This window comes from Phyllobates terribilis, unplaced genomic scaffold (assembly GCF_046119375.1).
Source record: "Phyllobates terribilis strain yellow unplaced genomic scaffold, ASM4611937v1 Scaffold_1__5_contigs__length_1240528914, whole genome shotgun sequence".
Lineage (NCBI taxonomy): Eukaryota > Metazoa > Chordata > Amphibia > Anura > Dendrobatidae > Phyllobates > Phyllobates terribilis.
In genome coordinates, this window is record NW_027362761.1 from 1135093183 (window position 1) to 1135112458 (window position 19276).

At 46.8% G+C, this 19276-nt stretch overlaps 1 protein-coding gene across 1 annotated transcript in view; it reads left to right on the plus strand.

Moving 5' to 3' along the window:
* Positions 1-6251: 6251 nt before the first annotated feature.
* The window catches only part of HGFAC (HGF activator), a 135006-nt gene continuing 121981 nt past the window's right edge, over positions 6252-19276 (plus strand). The window contains exon 1 of the mRNA XM_073647610.1: positions 6252-6471. Within this exon, the coding sequence (XP_073503711.1) occupies positions 6400-6471 (72 nt within the window). The 5' untranslated portion in view covers positions 6252-6399. The remainder of the gene's footprint in view (positions 6472-19276) is intronic.

A 19276-nucleotide genomic window follows, 5' to 3' on the forward strand; every position in this document is an offset into this window, starting at 1 on the left:
GTCCAGGAGGAGAAAGAAGCAGATTTCTTTGATAAGATAGATTACAAAGTTACTTATTTTCACATGTATTATTGATTTATGAAAGAAAAATGTAAATTACGGATACTCTTGAAGGTGTGATTTTTATAGGGACTACATCCCCAATAAGGCTATCCAGTAAGTTTATACTGTCAGCATGGTCAGAAACACTGCCTTTAAGTGGTAGGTGTATCATAATAGAGGGGTGGAGGGTGAACAGTTATTAATTAAATTATGTATAGTCCAAAACTTTAAAGAATGCACATCTGATGTTGCAGTTTGTACCCTTTATCATTGATTTGTGTCAAATTAACAAAAATAAATTTTGCTCTTCTGCAAAACAAAAGTAAAAACAAAATAAATAAATATATATATGAGTGTGTGTGTGTGTGTGTGTGTGTGTGTGTGTGTGTATATATATATATATATATATATATACAGTACAGACTAAAAGTTTGGACACACCTTCTCATTTAAAGATTTTTCTGTATTTTCATGACTATGAAAATTGTACATTCACACTGAAGGCATCAAAACTATGAATTAACACATGTGGAATTATATACTTAACAAAAAAGTGTGAAACAACTGAAAATATGTCTTATATTCTAGGTTCTTCAGAGTAGCCACCTTTTGCTTTGATGACTGCTTTGCACACTCTTGGCATTCTCTTGATGAGCTTCAAGAGGTAGTCACCAGAAATGGTCTTCCCACAATCTTGAAGGAGTTCCCAGAGATGCTTAGCACTTGTTGGCCCTTTTGCCTACACTCTGCGGTCCAGCTCACCCCAAACCATCTCGATTGGGTTCAGGTCTGGTGACTGTGGAGACCAGGTCATCTGGCGTAGCACCCCATCACTCTCCTTCTTGGTCAAATAGACCTTACACAGCCTGGAGGTGTGTTTGGGGTCATTGTCCTGTTGAAAAATAAATTATGGTCCAACAAAACGCAAACCGGATGGAATAGCATGCCGCTGCAAGATGCTGTCATAGAATCATAGAATCATAGAATGGTAGAGTTGGAAGGGACCTCCTGGGTCATCTGGTCCAACCCCCTGCTCAAAACAGGATTCACTAGATCATCTCAGACAGATGTCTGTCCAGCCTCTGTTTGAAGACGTCCATTGAAGGGGAACTCACCACCTCTCGTGGCAGCCTGTTCCACTCATTAATCACCCTAACTGTCAAAAAGTTTTTTCTGTGGTAGCTATGCTGGTTCAGTATGCCTTCAATTTTGAATAAATCCCCAACAGTGTCACCAGCAAAGCACCCCCACACCATCACACCTCCTCCTCCATGCTTCACGGTGGGAACCAGGCATGTAGAGTCCATCCATTCACCTTTTCTGCTTCGCACAAAGACACGGTGGTTGGAACCAAAGATCTCAAATTTGGACTCATCAGACCAAAGCACAGATTTCCACTGGTCTAATGTCCATTCCTTGTGTTCTTTAGCCCAAACAAGTCTCTTCTGCTTGTTGCCTGTCCTTAGCAGTGGTTTCCAAGCAGCTATTTTACCATGAAGGCCTGCTGCACAAAGTCTCCTCTTAACAGTTGTTGTAGAGATGTGTCTGCTGCTAGAACTCTGTGTGGCATTGACCTGGTCTCTAATCTGAGCTGCTGTTAACCTGCGATTTCTGAGGCTGGTGACTCGGATAAACTTATCCTCAGAAGCAGAGGTGACTCTTGGTCTTCCTTTCCTGGGGCGGTCCTCATGTGAGCCAGTTTCTTTGTAGCGCTTGATGGTTTTTGCAACTGCACTTGGGGACACTTTCAAAGTTTTCCCAATTTTTCGCACCGACTGACCTTCATTTCTTAAAGTAATGATGGCCGCTCGTTTTTCTTTACTTAGCAGCTTTTTTCTTGCCATAATACAAATTCTAACAGTATATTCAGTAGGACTATCAGCTGTGTATCCACCAGACTTCTGCACAACACAACTGATGGTCCCAACCCCATTTATAAGGCAAGAAATCCCACTTATTAAACCTGACAGGGCACACCTGTGAAGTGAAAACCATTTCAGGTGACTACCTCTTGAAGCTCATCAAGAGAATGCCAAGAGTGTGCAAAGCAGTCATCAAAGCAAAAGGTGGCTACTTTGAAGAACCTAGAATATAAGACATATTTTCAGTAGTTTCACACTTTTTTGTTAAGTATATAATTCCACATGTGTTAATTCATAGTTTTGATGCCTTCAGTGTGAATGTACAATTTTCATAGTCATGAAGATGCAGAAAAATCTTTAAATGAGAAGGTGTGTCCAAACTTTTGGTCTGTATTGTACATATAATGGGTACAGAATGTATACAGAAAACTATAACTATTAAACTACCCCAGATAGAGGCAATACACAGTGAATTATAGGGTTTGTTATTATTTAGGGCAGTGAGTGCAGCGAATGCTATTAGTGATTTTAGTGATCCTAGTAAGTTACTGAAGTGCTGACCTCTGCTGGTTAAAAATGGTAGCACATTGTTGTCTTTGCGAAATGTCTTTGTGAATAGATTCATTGTAAGGAGAATCAATGTAATAAATCATGTGGCATTTTGCAGGGAGGGTATATAGGCTATAACTTCATGCCTCAGCAATTGTTGCCTTTAATTTCAGTGTATAGAAAAGTAAATAGTACGATCTGTGCTGGAATTCCTTTGTTTAATGGACAATATGGATAAGGTCTTAGCAAAATCTAACTGCAAAGGAGACAATAGGGCAGAGACATTAATACTGTCTGCAGTTTATAAAGCTTAGAATTAGACTGGATGCACCAAATTTATCATAGTGGCTCTTGCTAGGACCTTTGGCAGCTCTTTTCTACTTTTTGCCAACATTTGGGCAGTCTTTTGGTTGGCTTCCATTGTACATTGATGTATTTTTTTTGTGCTAAATGTGGCTCATTTTAACCCCTACCCCATTTCAACTAAGCTATAACCCTTTCCCTTTAAGTGATGCTCAGTGTCTAACATACATAATAAACCTGGAGTAAGATGTGGACATCTTATTTTTTTTTAGAGCAAATTGAACCAGAATGAAGGATTATTTAGCTTTGTTGTCCCGTTCCATTATTGTATTGTTAGTTCACACTTGTGGATATGTAATTACTTCTTTGTGTAGCTTTTGTGTACCAGGACAGTGAGGGGGCACTATAGCACAGCTTCACAGAGGATCTGTTACTTGCCATAAATCTGGAATTGTTTTACCTAATATAATTGTCGCTGTTCTCCTGAATCCGGCGTTGTTTTTCTTTTGTTCCTGCGCCTCCCCGTTCCTGAGATACGTCCCTTTCTTCCATGTATGTAAATGTGGTCTTGTTAACAACTAGGTGTGGTCCTCAAGAACACGCCCACATAGACTAGTTCAAGACCACGCCTACATTGCTTTAAATGCTAGATTTACATACAAGGAATAAGGTGCCGTATCTCAGAAATGGAGAGACGTAGGAGCAAAAGAAAAACATTGCCGGATTCAGGAGAACAGCGGCTTTTACGCCAAGTAAAAAAGTTACATATTTATGGCAAGTCACGAATCCTCTTTAACTGATATGCAAAGATTGAAGATGGGACCTGGCGTTAAAGTTTTGTGAGATTAATCTAAGATCCTTCCTAGAGTAGCCTTTTATTATGTCTGGGATGTGATTAGCACCCACTCACTACCCCTTCCTCTGTAAAATTCTGATAATATAATTGGAAATAGCCATAGGTGTGCAGCCTAGTGCTGGGTGCTGCAATACATAGGCTGTAAGATCCTAAAATGCTTTTTCGGATTTTACAACCTAGGGACTGAAGCACCCGGCACTATGCTGCACACCTATGGCTATTTCCACTTTTTCCAGTTAATCACTTACCTCCAATCTGGATGATATCGCAGTTTAGACTAATGCGGCTGCAGGGAGCAGCGGCTGCAGGGAGCAGCAGACACGGTGGATGTTAATTGTTCCAGCCACGCTGTATATAGAGTTGCGCCTACATACTAGTACAACTTTAAAAGGTTAGTGCTTTACTGTTCATCTGTCTATTGCCTTTTCCGTTCTGTTAGACGGCCATATAACTCGGACGGGGATCGCAACACAATTCTCGGACTGGCCGTCGGCTCTCCTGACACATGATTGACAGCTGCATAGAAATACATGCAGTCACGCTCAGGTTGAGAGAGCTGACGGCCAGTCCGTGAATTGCCTTGCGATCCCCGTCTGAGCTATACTGCCGCCTGACTCTTCCTTTAGACTGGGGGTGCGGCATGATAACAAATAACCCTCCCCCAAGCTTCAGTTTCAGGAAATGGTGCTTGAAATGGGGTGAGGCTAGAGCAATGTCATCCACATTTCACATTAGCCTTCCATCAGGGCAAGGATACCATTTTCACTGCAACAGCTGCAGGCTTATACTGTGGAGGGACTGTGTTGGGCATATACCAGAAGGAACGTCTTAATATTTAAAGTTTTTTTAATACTGTACTGTGTGACTTCTTTTGTACGTTTTCAGTTCTTTCTGTAATACGACATGTTGTGGAACGTCACAAACAAAACAGTTGATTCTCCCACAATGTCTGAATGCTGATGATTCTGCTGAAAGCTTGAATCCACCACTGCCCTAACACTTCCTATGTGCTGGTTCTGTGTAATGGGAGACATTGTAACAAATCCTCAGCATTATTGCCTATGTAAAAAAAACACACATTAGTGAGGTCCCACAGTGCCATTTATCATGGTACGTATGCCTTTAAATTATTTGTATTTATTTTGACAATAGTAACAATTGTTTGCTACAATTCTATCGCTACGGTTACAACTTTCACTTATGAAACCAATATGGATTTTAGATGTCCATCAACTCTGATAGACGTGAAGTGAGCCTGAATGGTGGTGTGGGATGATCTGTGGAACGGAGACCTGAGGTCACTCTCATCATTGTCATTACTGTCTGTGCCGCGCTGACGATATTCTAGCTGCTGAGACGAGGACGATGGCACTTTCCCTATAGAAGGAGCACACGGATTCCTGAAGAGTTGCCCTCATCAAGTCTGCAGTCTGGGAAATTCACCGCTAATGACTAAAGCAGCATTTCCAGTTTGCTCATGATCCTATATGTGAACTCAGGGGGTCAAGATTAGCGCTCAGTACTGACGCAGATCGGCATCATTAGAGGCTGTTGTGGGGCTGGCAGATGCCTGCGCTCACACGTGGGACTGATCCTTGTGCTGCATTTAGGAGCCGGCCCCATAACGAGCCTGGAGCCTCTGATTGACCCGTGATTAGGCTGTTTGCAGTTTCCACACGCTGCAATGGCCATTACAAGAGGTCTCGGTACATTGTATCGTCTCATATAGGCAATCAGTCGTCCTGTTACTCTGAACCGATACAATCATAGGACACGATGAGGCCTCTAAATGGATTTTTCGTGTTTCTCGATAAAAGGGTCATGAAAAGTTATTGTCAGTATCAAAAGATGGGAAAAGGAGCTGAGACACAAGGTGGGGGATGTATTTTCCAGTGGTAAATCTAGTTAAAGGGTTAAAAATGATAATAAGACAAATGAAGTATTTTCAAAACCATCACAAAATGAATTAGCCATAAGATAAATGCAAGTGTGATCATCTCAATAAAAAAAAAGAGAATTCTTAAAGGGGTTATTCACAGTGTACAATATCGTTTTACCAGAAGGATCCAGTAACACTCTGGGAGGGCAGTCCGAAAGTTTTTCATTTGGCAACAGCTCCTCTGCAGGTGAAATGAAGCATTACATAGGTCAATTCACTGTGTAATAGGTAAATATAAGAGACCCTCCAGAACAATTTGTATATTTAATTTCCCAGAGGAGAATTTCTATGCAGAGAGGATGAGCTAGACGCCGACAGATATTCTGCTGCAAGTTCTCCTGAAACAACAGCTACAGTTCTCCATAGAACTTTATGTGCACCAATTGTCATCTCAGTAATGGGAAAATCACTGAAATATTTCAATCAATGAGGTGAAAGAAGCAGATTTCTTTAATATCTTCAAAATATTAAAAATGTTCTTATTTTCATGTGTACTATTGTATGTATCTATGTGTGTATATATATATATATATTCTCTCTTCTCCATAGCCCTATTATATAGTCGGATATTACAAGGATATATACATTTCATTGTGCTGTTTAAGTTTTAGACTTATTTTTTTGCAAAATTTACACCGCTTACAATTTCGCCCACCAGATCCGTGGTTAATAATTAAATGCTAATTCTTTCCTTTGCCTGTAATGTGCTTAGAGAGACAGAAGGGAACAGCAGGAAATCACAGCTGCTTGCAAAACACCAAGATGACCATTTGACCATCCCTGTAATATTTACTTTAGCTCAAGCCCACAGCAAACTTTTATCACTTACAAGGGGGCAAGGACGCAGCATGGAAGCCGCCTGCCGCTTCACATGGCTCTGTTTCTTGGTGATTGGCATAGGCCAGGTCTGCGGTACAATGGTAAGTAAAAGAACTTGTGTCTTTTCTCTATATAGTGCCTGGTGCAGGGCTTATAATCCAGAGGAAACCACATATAAATCCTTAAGCCTTTCGATGACCAGGAAAAATTGTAAACTTTTTGACTTTTGTAACGGTTTTATAACGGTCACTATTTGTTTTTTGTTTTTAAATCTGTGCAACAATATTTTTAAATTTGAAATTCTAGAAAACATTCGTCCAAACTGGGAATTAAAAAAATGTTGTTTTTTCACCTAGACAATGAGTTTCAATGGAAAATGTACCCCATAATGTATCATCTAGTGCAGTGTGTTCAAAGCTGCTGCTCTCCTACTGCCGAAAAACTATAGCTTCCAGCATCCCCTCACAGTTACAGAGTTGTATTTTCGCAAAAGTTGGTGAGCCGCAAGGCTGAGATTGTATAGTGATGCCAACTCTGTGCATATTGTCAGGGGCATAGCTATTGTGGGTGCAGGGGTTGCAGTCACACCCTGGCAATGGTGCCTAGTGACCCCCAAAAGGTCCATTTAGCCCACATAAGAGGACCAATACAATTAAAGATCCATGATAGTTAGGGGTCCTGTTGGAAATTTTGCATTGCAAAGTGTTGCGGAATATGTTGGCGCTATAGAAATAAAAAAATATTATTAGGTTCAATTTGTTCCACTTCATATGTTATAACTTCTGATGTCCCTATTACATGTCAGAACAAAGGTCTTATTTAGTTTTAGTCCACCTTCCTCTTTTAGTTTGTATGTGGCCTCGGCAAATGCAATTTTTTGTGTATGTGGATAACAGAGCACATAGAAACAGATAGGTCACATTGGGGTACAAAGATTAATTCTTCCATGTTTGGAATGACAATATACATTTACTTATTTATTATCCTTTGCCTATTCAGCACCATCATATTCCTCAGCGCTTTACATACATCTTCATTGCTGTCCCCATTGGGGCTCACAATCTACATTCCCTATCAGTATGTCTTTGGAGGTTGGTAGGAAACCGGAGAACCCGGAGGAAAACCATGCAAACATGGGGAGAACTTACAGACTCCTTGCAGATGTCGTTCTTGGTGGGATTTGAACCCATAACCCCAGCGCTGCAATTCTAACATGATATGGGTGCATGCAGGGCCAGGACAAGGTATTTTGGTGCCCTAGGCAGATGAAACCAATAATGCCCCCCCAATGAAACCTTAGCCCCCAAGTAAAGAAGTGGGTTGGAAACGAAGCTAACAGGTCCCATAACCCCACCCTCCTCTCGCTCTGATGACCACTTCCACTAGAAAAGACCTTTTTCTCACAAAAATACCAGCAAAATTTTTTTAAAAAGTGGTATATTTAGGGGTGAGGCTCAACAAGGGGGTGTGTTTTCAAAGGTATATATAGAATCATTCATTGTTTGCAGACCATTTACACAATAAAAGAGACAAATAGCGATATTCATCCTCACAGTCAGCCCCTCTTGTGATATTTTACTTTGCCAATAAATGGGGACTTAAAAAAATAAAAAAAGCTTATACTCGTCTAATCCCGGCTCCCTGTCAAGCCTCTGCCTCTTCCTCTCTCTGGTACAGCAGTGGGCACTGGATGGTGCGATGACGTCACTGCATTGTGCCATCCGACATCCCCTGTATGCGCCATCTCCTTCAGTGCACAGGGCGGCAGTGGCCTGCGTTCTGCTGGAGTTCCCGGCGGAGCAGGGGACTGAATACAGCTCCTCTGCTCCTGTCCCGGGCGGCACTGATATCAATTGTATTTGCATCTGTCAAATACAATTGAGTGCAGGGAGTGAGCGACCGGTGGGGTGCAAGTAGAGAGAGGGGTGAGCAGTGTCAGTGACTGACACTGCTTACCTGAGTGCCTGCACCCCGGCCATCACTCTGCTAAATGCCCACAGCCAGAGGAAGGTGCTGGGATGGCTGCAGGCATTCAGAAGTGTCAGTTTCTTTTCCAAAGTGCTCCCCCATCGGGGAGGCAGGAGGTACCGACCTAGGCTTGTGTCTACCCTGCCTTCCCCTTGTCCTGGCCCTGGATGTATGTAATAGGCTGACATTAGGAAAGTAGTAACAGAGAGTGTACTGGTAGCAGAACTGGTGCTTGAGGTGTCCCAAAGTCACCAATATCACATAAGTAGACAGCAGTATTACAACTGTCGCAAAGTAGCTGGGAGCTGTTACGAATTTTAGGTTTCTGGAGCCCAGAAACTTCAAATTATGCCTCTGGACTATATATATGGCCTAAGAGAGACGTGTGCTAGAACTTTTTAAGTGCATCTCTGCTCTGTTGGTTTACTACATCTTCTGTTGCTCCTTGCTGACACCCTCACTGCAGGGCTAGCCTTAGAGATTTGGGACCTTTGGTGATAATAATCTGCTATCCAACTATCGAATACCTGTGGGGAACTATCATCAGAAAATGATCTATTCATTTTTCTTTTTTTGTATAATTATATATATACTGTATATATATATATATATATATATATATATATATATATATATATATATATATATATATATATATGCAGTTATATATCATTATATATATATATATATATATATATATATATATATATATATATATATACACATACAGGGTGGTCCAAAAGTAGGTGGCCAGAAAATAATAACATTTACTTTGATTTATATATAAAATTATATTTACTAACACAAGCATAATATTGACAATTAAATTTTATTCTGAACAATAATACAAAAGCCCTTTTATCAACGCCGGTGCTCAAACTGTTTTCCATTACAATTTGCACAGCTTTGAAGTCTGCCTCTTATGTTTCGACAAACTTTTTTGCTCAAGTCTCTTTGGGTATTCATTTCTTATGTAATTTTTCAAATCACTGACACTTTTTGGTTTTCGACTATAAACTTTGTCCTTGAGTACTCCCCAAAAGAAAAAATCCATTGTGGTCAAGTCTGGTGAACGTGCCGGCCAATCAAGTGGGCCTCTTCAGCCAATCCATTTATTAGGAAATGTTTCATCAAGATACTCGCGGACCACTCTTGAATAATGTGGAGGGGCCCCATCTTGTTGGAAATAAAGGTCATTTGAATTAGGCTGTTGCTGTAACTGGGGAACAACTTGATTCACTAGAATTTTGAGATACTTACAGTTATATGAAAAAGTTTGGACACCCCTATTAATCTTAAGCTTAATGTTTTATAAAAATTGGTGTTTTTGCAACAGCTATTTCAGTTTGATATATGTAATAACTGTTGGACACAGTAATGTTTCTGCCTTGAAATGAGGTTTATTGTACTAACAGAAAATGTGCAATCTGCATTCAAACAAAATTTGACAGGTGCATAAGTATGGGCACCTCACCAGAAGAGTGATATTAATATTTAGTAGATCCTCCTTTTGCAAAAATAACAGCCTCTAGTCGCTTCCTGTAGCTTTTAATGATTTCCTGGATCCTGGATGAAGGTATTTTTGACCATTCCTCTTTATAAAACAATGCCAGTTCAGTTAAGTTTGATGGTCGCCGAGCATGGACAGCCCTCTTCAAATGATCCCACAGATGCTCACTGATATTCAGGTCTGGGGACTGGGATGGCCATTCCAGAACATTGTAATTGTTCCTCTGCATGAATGCCTGAGTAGATTTGGAGCGGTGTTTTGGATCATTGTCTTGCTGAAAGATCCATCCCCTGTGTAACTTCAAATTTGTCACTGATTCTTGAACATTATTGTCAAGAATCTGCTGATACTGAGTGGAATCCATGCGTCCCTCAACTTTAACAAGATTCCCGGTGCCGGCATTGGCCACACAGCCCCAAAGCATGATGGAACCTCCACCAAATTTTACTGTGGGTAGCAAGTGTTTTTCTTGGAATGCTGTGTTTTTTTGCCGCCATGCATAACGCCTTTTTGTATGACCAAACAACTCAATCTTGGTTTCATCAGTCCACAGGACCTTCTTCCAAAAAGAAATTGGCTTCTCCAAATGTGCTTTTGCATACCTCAGCCGACTCTGTTTGTTGCGTGCTTGCAGAAACGGCTTCTTTCGCATCACTCTCCCATACAGCTTCTCCTTGTGCAAAGTGCGTTGTATAGTTGACCGATGCACAGTGACACCATCTGCAGCAAGTTGATGCAGCAGCTCTCTGGAGGTGATCTGAGGATTGTCCTTGACTGATCTCACCATTCTTCTTCTCTGCCTTTCTGATGTTTTTCTTGGCCTGCCACCAGGGGTGGATTAAGAGTAGCCAGGGCCCTGGGCAGTTTAGAAGGTGTGGACCCCCCCCCCCAAGTACCCGATGTATCACGTGACATGTCAAAATGACCCCCTTTAATAGATCATGTGATAGGTCATGTGAGCAACACACAGATGTTCTGATCACATCTATAGACAGAGAATGGCGAAAAAAATTTCCATTATGTACAGCACTATACATAACATAGCTCTATATATAATAGAGCAGGGGTGGGAGATTAATGTTCCCGAGGGGCCACATGAGAGACCGTGACTGTTGTAGAGGCCGAATCAATAGGCTGAAATTAATTCTGCTTAATATTAATATTAACAAAATAATAAAAAAAAAATATATTAATTGTATGACTTAATATTGATCAGAATTAAGTATGCTGACATCCCTCTATTTACTGTATGAGCCGGCACATAGCTCCCTAGATACAGTATGAGCCCCCCGCATATCTCCCTAGATACAGTATGAGCCCCGCATAGCTCCCTAGATACAGTATGAGCCACAGCATAGCACTGTTTACACAGTGAGCCCCCACACAACCCCCTACATACAGTATGAGCTCCTACATAGCCCCTAGATACAGTATGAGCCCCCACATAGTCCCCTAGATACAATATAATCCCCCACATAGCCTCCCAGATACAGTATGAGCCCACGCATAGCCTCCCAGATACAGTATGAGCCCCTACATAGCCTCCCAGATACAGTGAGCCTCCACAGAGCCCCTCTATATATAGTATGGGCTCCCACATAACTCCCTATGCACAGTATGAGCTTCCACATAGCCTCCTATATACAGAATGAGCCCCCACATAGCCTCGTGTATACAGTATGAGCCCACACATAGCTCCCTATATACAGTATGCGCCCGCACATAGCTCCCTATATACAGTATGAGCCCACACATAGCTCCCTATATACAGTATGAGCCCGCACATAGCTCCCTATATACAGTATGAGCCCACACATAGCCTCTTGTATACAGTATGAGCCCACACATAGCTCCCTATATACAGTATGAGCCCACACATAGCTCCCTTCTTTGATGGACTGTCAGTTCCACAGCCAGCTCAGAGAACGGTCGAATCCCACTCTGGGGGCGGCAAAATGCAGCTGCCTGTGAGACACCTCTGACCACCACATGAGGTGGCCCGAAGGCACCCCCTGACGGCTGTACCCAGGTCACATGCCTCTCCTCTTCCCCTAGGTACAGCCCTATACAGTCTATATGAGAATACATGACTGACTGCTATCTATAATATAATCAGGGATGTGTCCGTCTGTCCGAAGCCTCTATAGACTGTGCACGCAATGGTCCTGCGCTGTCTGGCCAGAGACAGAAGAACACATCAGACGTTACAGGTTAGAGGGAGAAGGATGAGGATAAAGGATTGTGATGCTGGAGATCATGGGGTGCGTAAGCACTGACTGCATACTGCCATCTTCGGTGTCATTAGGACATATACCATGATCTCTGGTGAGGTTGAAGAAGTGTGGCGCTGCAGTTCATGCATGCGCAGGTGCGAACTCCGGCGCCACACTCCTCCAGGCAGTTCGAGGATGCGCTGCAAGGGAGAGGGGAAAAGGCGAGTAGGAGTATTTTTTTTTTTTGTATGGATGGAAGAACAGCAGAACAGGCAGGGTGGGGAAGCATATACCAGGATGGGGGAATATATACCAGCAGGGCTGTGGGGTCGGAGTCTTAGAGTAGGTGCCCATTTTAGTGGAATCGGTATAAAATGGACCGACTCCTAAAATATATAATAAATTGGGTACAATAGTTCAATGCAGTTTGTGGGCAATATTTTTTCATAAGAATTTGGGAAAGTTATGAAATGTCCTATAAATGTCCTATTCCTGATCTAAGGGTCTGAACTTTTAGCTGAGATGAATCTGTACTACAGTAAATTTATCACTTACACATGAGCCGTGTATGAGGGAGTCGTGGAGTCGGAGTCATGGAAATTGAGGAGTCGGCAGTTTGGCTTACCGACTCCACAGCCCTGTATACCAGGATAGGGAGAGCATATACCAGGATGGGGGGGACGACTGGGAGCATGTACCAGAATGGGGAACTAGGATGGTGGAGCATATACCAGGATGGGGAGAGAGCATGTACCAGAATGGGGAACTAGGATGGTGGAGCATATACCAGGATGGGGAGAGAGCATATACCAGGATGAGGAGAGAGCATATACCAGGATGGGGAGGGAGCATGTACCAGGATGGGGAGAGAGCATGTACCAGGATGGGGAGAGAGCATGTACCAGGATGGGGAGAGAGTATGTACCAGGATGGGGAGAGAGCATGTACCAGGATGGGGAGAGAGCATGTACCAGGATGGGGAGAGAGCATGTACCAGGATGGGGAGAGAGCATGTACCAGGATGGGGAGAGAGCATGTACCAGGATGGGGAGAGAGCATATACCAGGATGGGGAGAGAGCATATACCAGGATGGGGAGAGAGCATACACCAGGATGGGGAGAGAGCATGTACCAGGTTGGGGAACTAGGATGGTGGAGCATATACTAGGATGGGGAGAGAGCATGTACCAGAATGGGGAACTAGGATGGTGGAGCATGTACCAGTATGGGGAGAGAGCATGTACCAGGTTGGGGAGAGAGCATGTACCAGGATGGGGAGAGAGCATGTACCAGGATGGGGAGAGAGCATGTACCAGGATGGGGAGAGAGCATGTACCAGGATGGGGAGAGAGCATGTGTAGCACCCCGAGGGCTCGGCTGCTACAGGGGTATTGCACCTCGAACCAGAGGTGTGATATTCCACTCCCAGGTAAGGATGGAGTGTGGATTAGGACTCGTTAGGCTGCATGCACCACACACACCCCATTTCCGAGGGACAGGTCAACGGTGCTCCCACGAGACAGGAGTGCAGGCACGACAGCATCTGTCCCTGTCTGGAGTGGGGAGGGGAAAGTACACCCAGTGGTGTAGGAGCAGATAGGGGTGGGTCTCTGGGCATAGGTAGGAGCCCATTGGTTGCTAGTCACCTGGGTTCACACACAGAGAGGGAGGTATATAAGGTGGGCACCATCTTAGCTCCGGGTCTGTTCAGTCAGGAGGAGAAGAGGAGAGGAGCTCAGCCAGAGAGGGCTGACAGGGAGCTGTGGCTCAGTCTGGGCCCAGCTCCATGAGGCGAGCCTGGAGTGGAGGCCAGAAACAGCAGAGAGGAGAAGGAACAGCAAAGGAAGAAAGAAAGGAAAGAAGGGAACAGGAACACAGAGAAAGGCCCAGAGACACGAGGACAGAAGGAACCCCATAGTCCCAGGAGATTGCGGGTGAAGGGTTGGCAGAGCAGGGTACCGGAACCCAAATTGGTGGAGGCAACAGATTCCTCAGCCAAAGACCGGAGGTTGTGACCACATCTTGGTGCGACCCCTCACTACATCCACCAGGAAAGCATACCACATAGGGTCAGGGAAACCGGAGATAGATTTCGCCAAGAGAAGGCCCGAGGGAGCTGGACAAAGGTGGGTCACTGGTGAGGACGGCCAGAGAAGGGAAGAGAAGGGAGCCCCGTGCCATGCTCTGGAATTGCCTGGGAGTTGGTCGAGCCCCTTGCCTGGTGGACGCAGCACGGCTTGGGCAGTCATCGCCTGCAGGATTGACACGAATAACAACTGTGAGTAAAGCATTGGAAACTGCAACCCCACGTCTCTGTGTTTCATCGCCGCACCAGCACCTTCAGTATTGGGACGCTCACACCATCACTCCCATCATCTCCACACTAACTGCCCTAAGGCTATACTCCTCCCGTGGGGAGTCATCCCATTCTAAGCTGCACACATAATACCAGCCTCAGCGGTCTGCCCTGCAGCGGCGGTCCCCATTGACCGCAATCCACGGGTGGCGTAGTCGGACACTTGTTATTACACTAAGACTGCCACTGGTTTGACCGCCCTGGGCACGGACCGGGTCACCGCCACGGAGACTACAACCCCCAGCGATCTGGCTCCGGGTATCCCCTGCACAGCACAGGCCCAGGGGGTGCGTCAACTTTTGGCGTAGTCGGCAGGATTTCGTGCCTGCAACCACCGGGTACTGCGTGCCTGAAAAAGACTTTTGTACTTACCTGTGGCGAAGTTTCCCGCCATCCGGAGCCGATTTCCGCCATCAGACGCCATCTTGGACCGTTTCCCGCCATCTTCATCCGTTTTTCCCGCCCTGGCAGAGCGGATGCCATTATGTGCGCACCAAAAGACAGCAGGAAGCCGCCTCCCATCGTGGGCCAGGTCCCAGAGTGGCGCCAAAGAAGAGGCCTGCCCCCAGCAACTATGAGTGCAGCAGTGGAAATGTCCATCAACGTGGGGGGGGCTGCCCCTAAGGGTGATTGTCAGCAGATGCCCCCAAGACCACCCCCCATGGGGGCGGATAGGAAAGAAAACTGTGGGGCCGGGCGCGGCCTGGATCAGTCTGGACCTGCTGCACCCGGAGATGGAGGGAGCAGCGAACCCCACCAGCACCCTGGCCCGCAGCCTGCTGCAAGCTGAGCCAGCCTGCAGCCTGACAGAGTTGCTGGCCCAGATGCCTAGAGACCCGGACTGCGCGCGTGCGGCGCTGCAAGACCTGAACAGAAGGATGGTCCAGGCGCAGCGGGATGTGTTTGCCGGGTGGAGAGAGGAGTTGGCCCGGCAGCACGAAGATGGCCAGCAGAGGACCCCGCAAGGACCGAGTAGCGCGCTTGCCTCTGGGCGCGGAGAAGAGGGACCGGCGGTGGCAGACGACGCCGCGGAGGAGGCCGTCAAGACAAAGGCAGGTAACGGGGACGACACCACCCCACGCCCTGAGACCACCAGCCTGCCCCCACCCTCCGTTGCGGGACCCGAAGCCCCGGGGACCGTACCTGATACCACGCCTCCACCGCCGCCAGCTAGGCCTCAGGCTGCAAGCGTCGCTGACACGCCCCGCCCCGCGCTGTGCCCTCTGAACCCGGGCGCCGTAAAGCAGGAGACGTCACAGGCCGGGACGCAGGGCCTAGTACACCCGGGCGCCGCTGCCCCACCAGCGCCCCCTGCCTTGGCGGTGCCACCCCCGGAGGCTGACACCGACGTCTTCGTCACCAGGAGAGACGTAGAAAGCCACCTGCCGGAGGGACATCACGGACGTGACCTGTACCCCGGTGACGTGGTCACCTACACCCGGCACAAGGGCGCAAAGGGACTGTACGCCCTCCATGTCCACCGTCTAACGGAGGAGGAACTGCGGTACCGCCCAGACATGGACTACCCTGAGGGTCCGGACGGACCTGAAAACTACCTGGAAGAGCGAGGAGGACACCGTTACCAGTGAATGGTAAAGTGGAACTGTACATAGTTACCCGTAAGGGTATAGAAACTGTTGCTGAGTGGAGTGTGGTCCCCGTTGGGACTGGTGTGGAACTGTTAAAGGGACTGTTACCTGTGTGCCCCTAATCCCTAACCAGGCTGAAGACTGTGAGCAGCCATTCCCCTATCCCCACTGGCCGAGGACTGAGTGCGGCCAATCCTTTGTAAATAGTTGCGCTTCTTAAAGCGCCCCCTACTAGTTTATAAAAAGACTGTAACGTCTACCTCGGGACCGAGAGTCCCTCCAGTTTACAAATTTACTGAAGTTTTTGCACTTAAAAAGAAGATCGAGCACCTGGTCACAAGTTGCACCGCGGCCAGGATTCAAGAATGAGTTTTGAGAATGTTTTCCTTGCGAGTGTTTTATAATGAAAAAGTTTTATATGCTGCTAGAGTAATAATGCAAATGTTTTATGTGATGTTTTATATGATAAAAGAGTACCAGTAACGTTAAAAAGAGAAAAGTGCCTCCCATAAAGGGATGGGTTAATAGTTATTGTCTTATATGCGAATGCATTCTAAAATTTTTTGTATGTTTAAATTGTTTTGCTCTTTTCCAGCCCGAGGACGTGCTGTGATTTACCATGGGGGAATGTAGCACCCCGAGGGCTCGACTGCTACAGGGGTATTGCACCTCGAACCAGAGGTGCGATATTCCACTCCCGGGTAAGGATGGAGTGTGGACCAGGACTCGTTAGGCTGCATGCACCACACACACCCCATTTCCGAGGGACAGGTCAACGGTGCTCCCACGAGACAGGAGTGCAGGCACGACAGCATCTGTCCCTGTCTGGAGTGGGGAGGGGAAAGTACACCCAGTGGTGTAGGAGCAGATAGGGGTGGGTCTCTGGGCATAGGTAGGAGCCCATTGGTTGCTAGTCACCTGGGTTCACACACAGAGAGGGAGGTATATAAGGTGGGCACCATCTTAGCTCAGGGTCTGTTCAGTCAGGAGGAGAAGAGGAGAGGAGCTCAGCCAGAGAGGACTGACAGGGAGCTGTGGCTCAGTCTGGGCCCAGCTCCATGAGGCAGGCCTGGAGTGGAGGCCAGAAACAGCAGAGAGGAGAAGGAACAGCAAAGGAAGAAAGAAAGGAAAGAAGGGAACAGGAACACAGAGAAAGGCCCAGAGACACGAGGACAGAAGGAACCCCATAGTCCCAGGAGATTGCGGGTGAAGGGTTGGCAGAGCAGGGTACCGGAACCTAAATTGGTGGAGGCAACAGATTCCTCAGCCAAAGACCGGAGGTTGTGACCACATCTTGGTGCGACCCCTCACTACATCCACCAGGAAAGCATACCACATAGGGTCAGGGTACCCGGAGATAGGTTTCGCCAAGAGAAGGCCCGAGGGAGCTGGACAAAGGTGGGTCACTGGTGAGGACGGCCACAGAAGGGAAGAGAAGGGAGCCCTGTGCCACGCTCTGGAATTGCCTGGGAGTTGGTCGAGCCCCTTGCCTGGTGGACGCAGCACGGCTTGGGCAGTCATCGCCTGCAGGATTGACACGAATAACAACTGTGAGTAAAGCATTGGAAACTGCAACCCCACGTCTCTGTGTTTCATCGCCGCACCAGCACCATCAGTATTGGGACGCTCACACCATCACTCCCATCATCTCCACACTAACTGCCCTGAGGCTATACTCCTCCCGTGGGGAGTCATCCCATTCTAAGCTGCACACATAATACCAGCCTCAGCGGTCTGCCCTGCAGCGGCCGTCCCCATTGACCGCAATCCACAGGTGGCGTAGTCGGACACTTGTTATTACACTAAGACTGCCACTGGTTTGACCGCCCTGGGCACGGACCGGGTCACCGCCACGGAGACTACAACCCCCAGCGATCCGGCTCCGGGTATCCCCTGCACAGCACAGGCCCAGGGGGTGCATCACATGTACCAGGATGGGGAGAGAGTATGTAAAAGGATGGGGAGAGAGCATGTACCAGGATGGGGAGAGAGCATGTACCAGGATGGGGAGAGAGCATGTACCAGGATGAGGAGAGAGCATGTACCAGGATGGGGAGAGAGCATATAGCAGGATGGGGAGAGAGCATATACCAGGATGGGGAGAGAGCATATACCAGGATGGGGAGAGAGCATGTACCAGGATGGGGAGAGAGCATGTACCAGGTTGGGGAACTAGGATGGTGGAGCATATACTAGGATGGGGAGGGAGCATGTACCAGAATGGGGAACTAGGATGATGGAGCATGTACCAGTATGGGGAGAGAGCATGTACCAGGATGGGGAGAGAGCATGTACCAGGATGGGGAGAGAGCATGTACCACTATGGGGAGAGAGCATGTACCAGTATGGGGAGAGAGCATATACCAGGATGGGGATAGAGCATATACCAGGATGGGCAGAGAGCATGTACCAGGATGGGGAGAGAACATGTACCAGGATGGGGAACTAGGATGGTGGAGCATATACCAGGAATGATAGAGAGCATGTACCAGAATGGGGAACTAGGATGGTGGAGCATATACCAGGATGGGGAGAGAGCATATACCAGGATGGGGAGAGAGCATGTACCACTATGGGGAGAGAGCATGTACCAGTATGGGGAGAGAGCATATACCAGGATGGGGAGAGAGCATATACCAGAATGGGGAGAGAGCATATACCAGGATGGGCAGAGAGCATATACCAGGATGGGCAGAGAGCATATACCAGGATGGGCAGAGAGCATGTACCAGGATGGGGAGAGAGCATGTACCAGGATGGGGAACTAGGATGGTGGAGCATATACCAGGAATGGTAGAGAGCATGTACCAGAATGGGGAACTAGGATGGTTGAGCATATACCAGGATGGGGAGAGAGCATATACCTGGATGGGGAGAGAGCATGTACCAGGATGGGGAGAGAGCATGTACCAGGATGGGGAGAGAGCATGTACCAGGATGAGGAGAGAGCATGTACCAGGATGGGGAGAGAGCATATAGCAGGATGGGGAGAGAGCATATACCAGGATGGGGAGAGAGCATATACCAGGATGGGGAGAGAGCATGTACCAGGATGGGGAGAGAGCATGTACCAGGTTGGGGAACTAGGATGGTGGAGCATATACTAGGATGGGGAGGGAGCATGTACCAGAATGGGGAACTAGGATGATGGAGCATATACCAGTATGGGGAGAGAGCATGTACCAGTATGGGGAGAGAGCATGTACCAGGATGGGGAGAGAGCATGTACCAGGATGGGGAGAGAGCATGTACCAGGATGGGGAGAGAGCA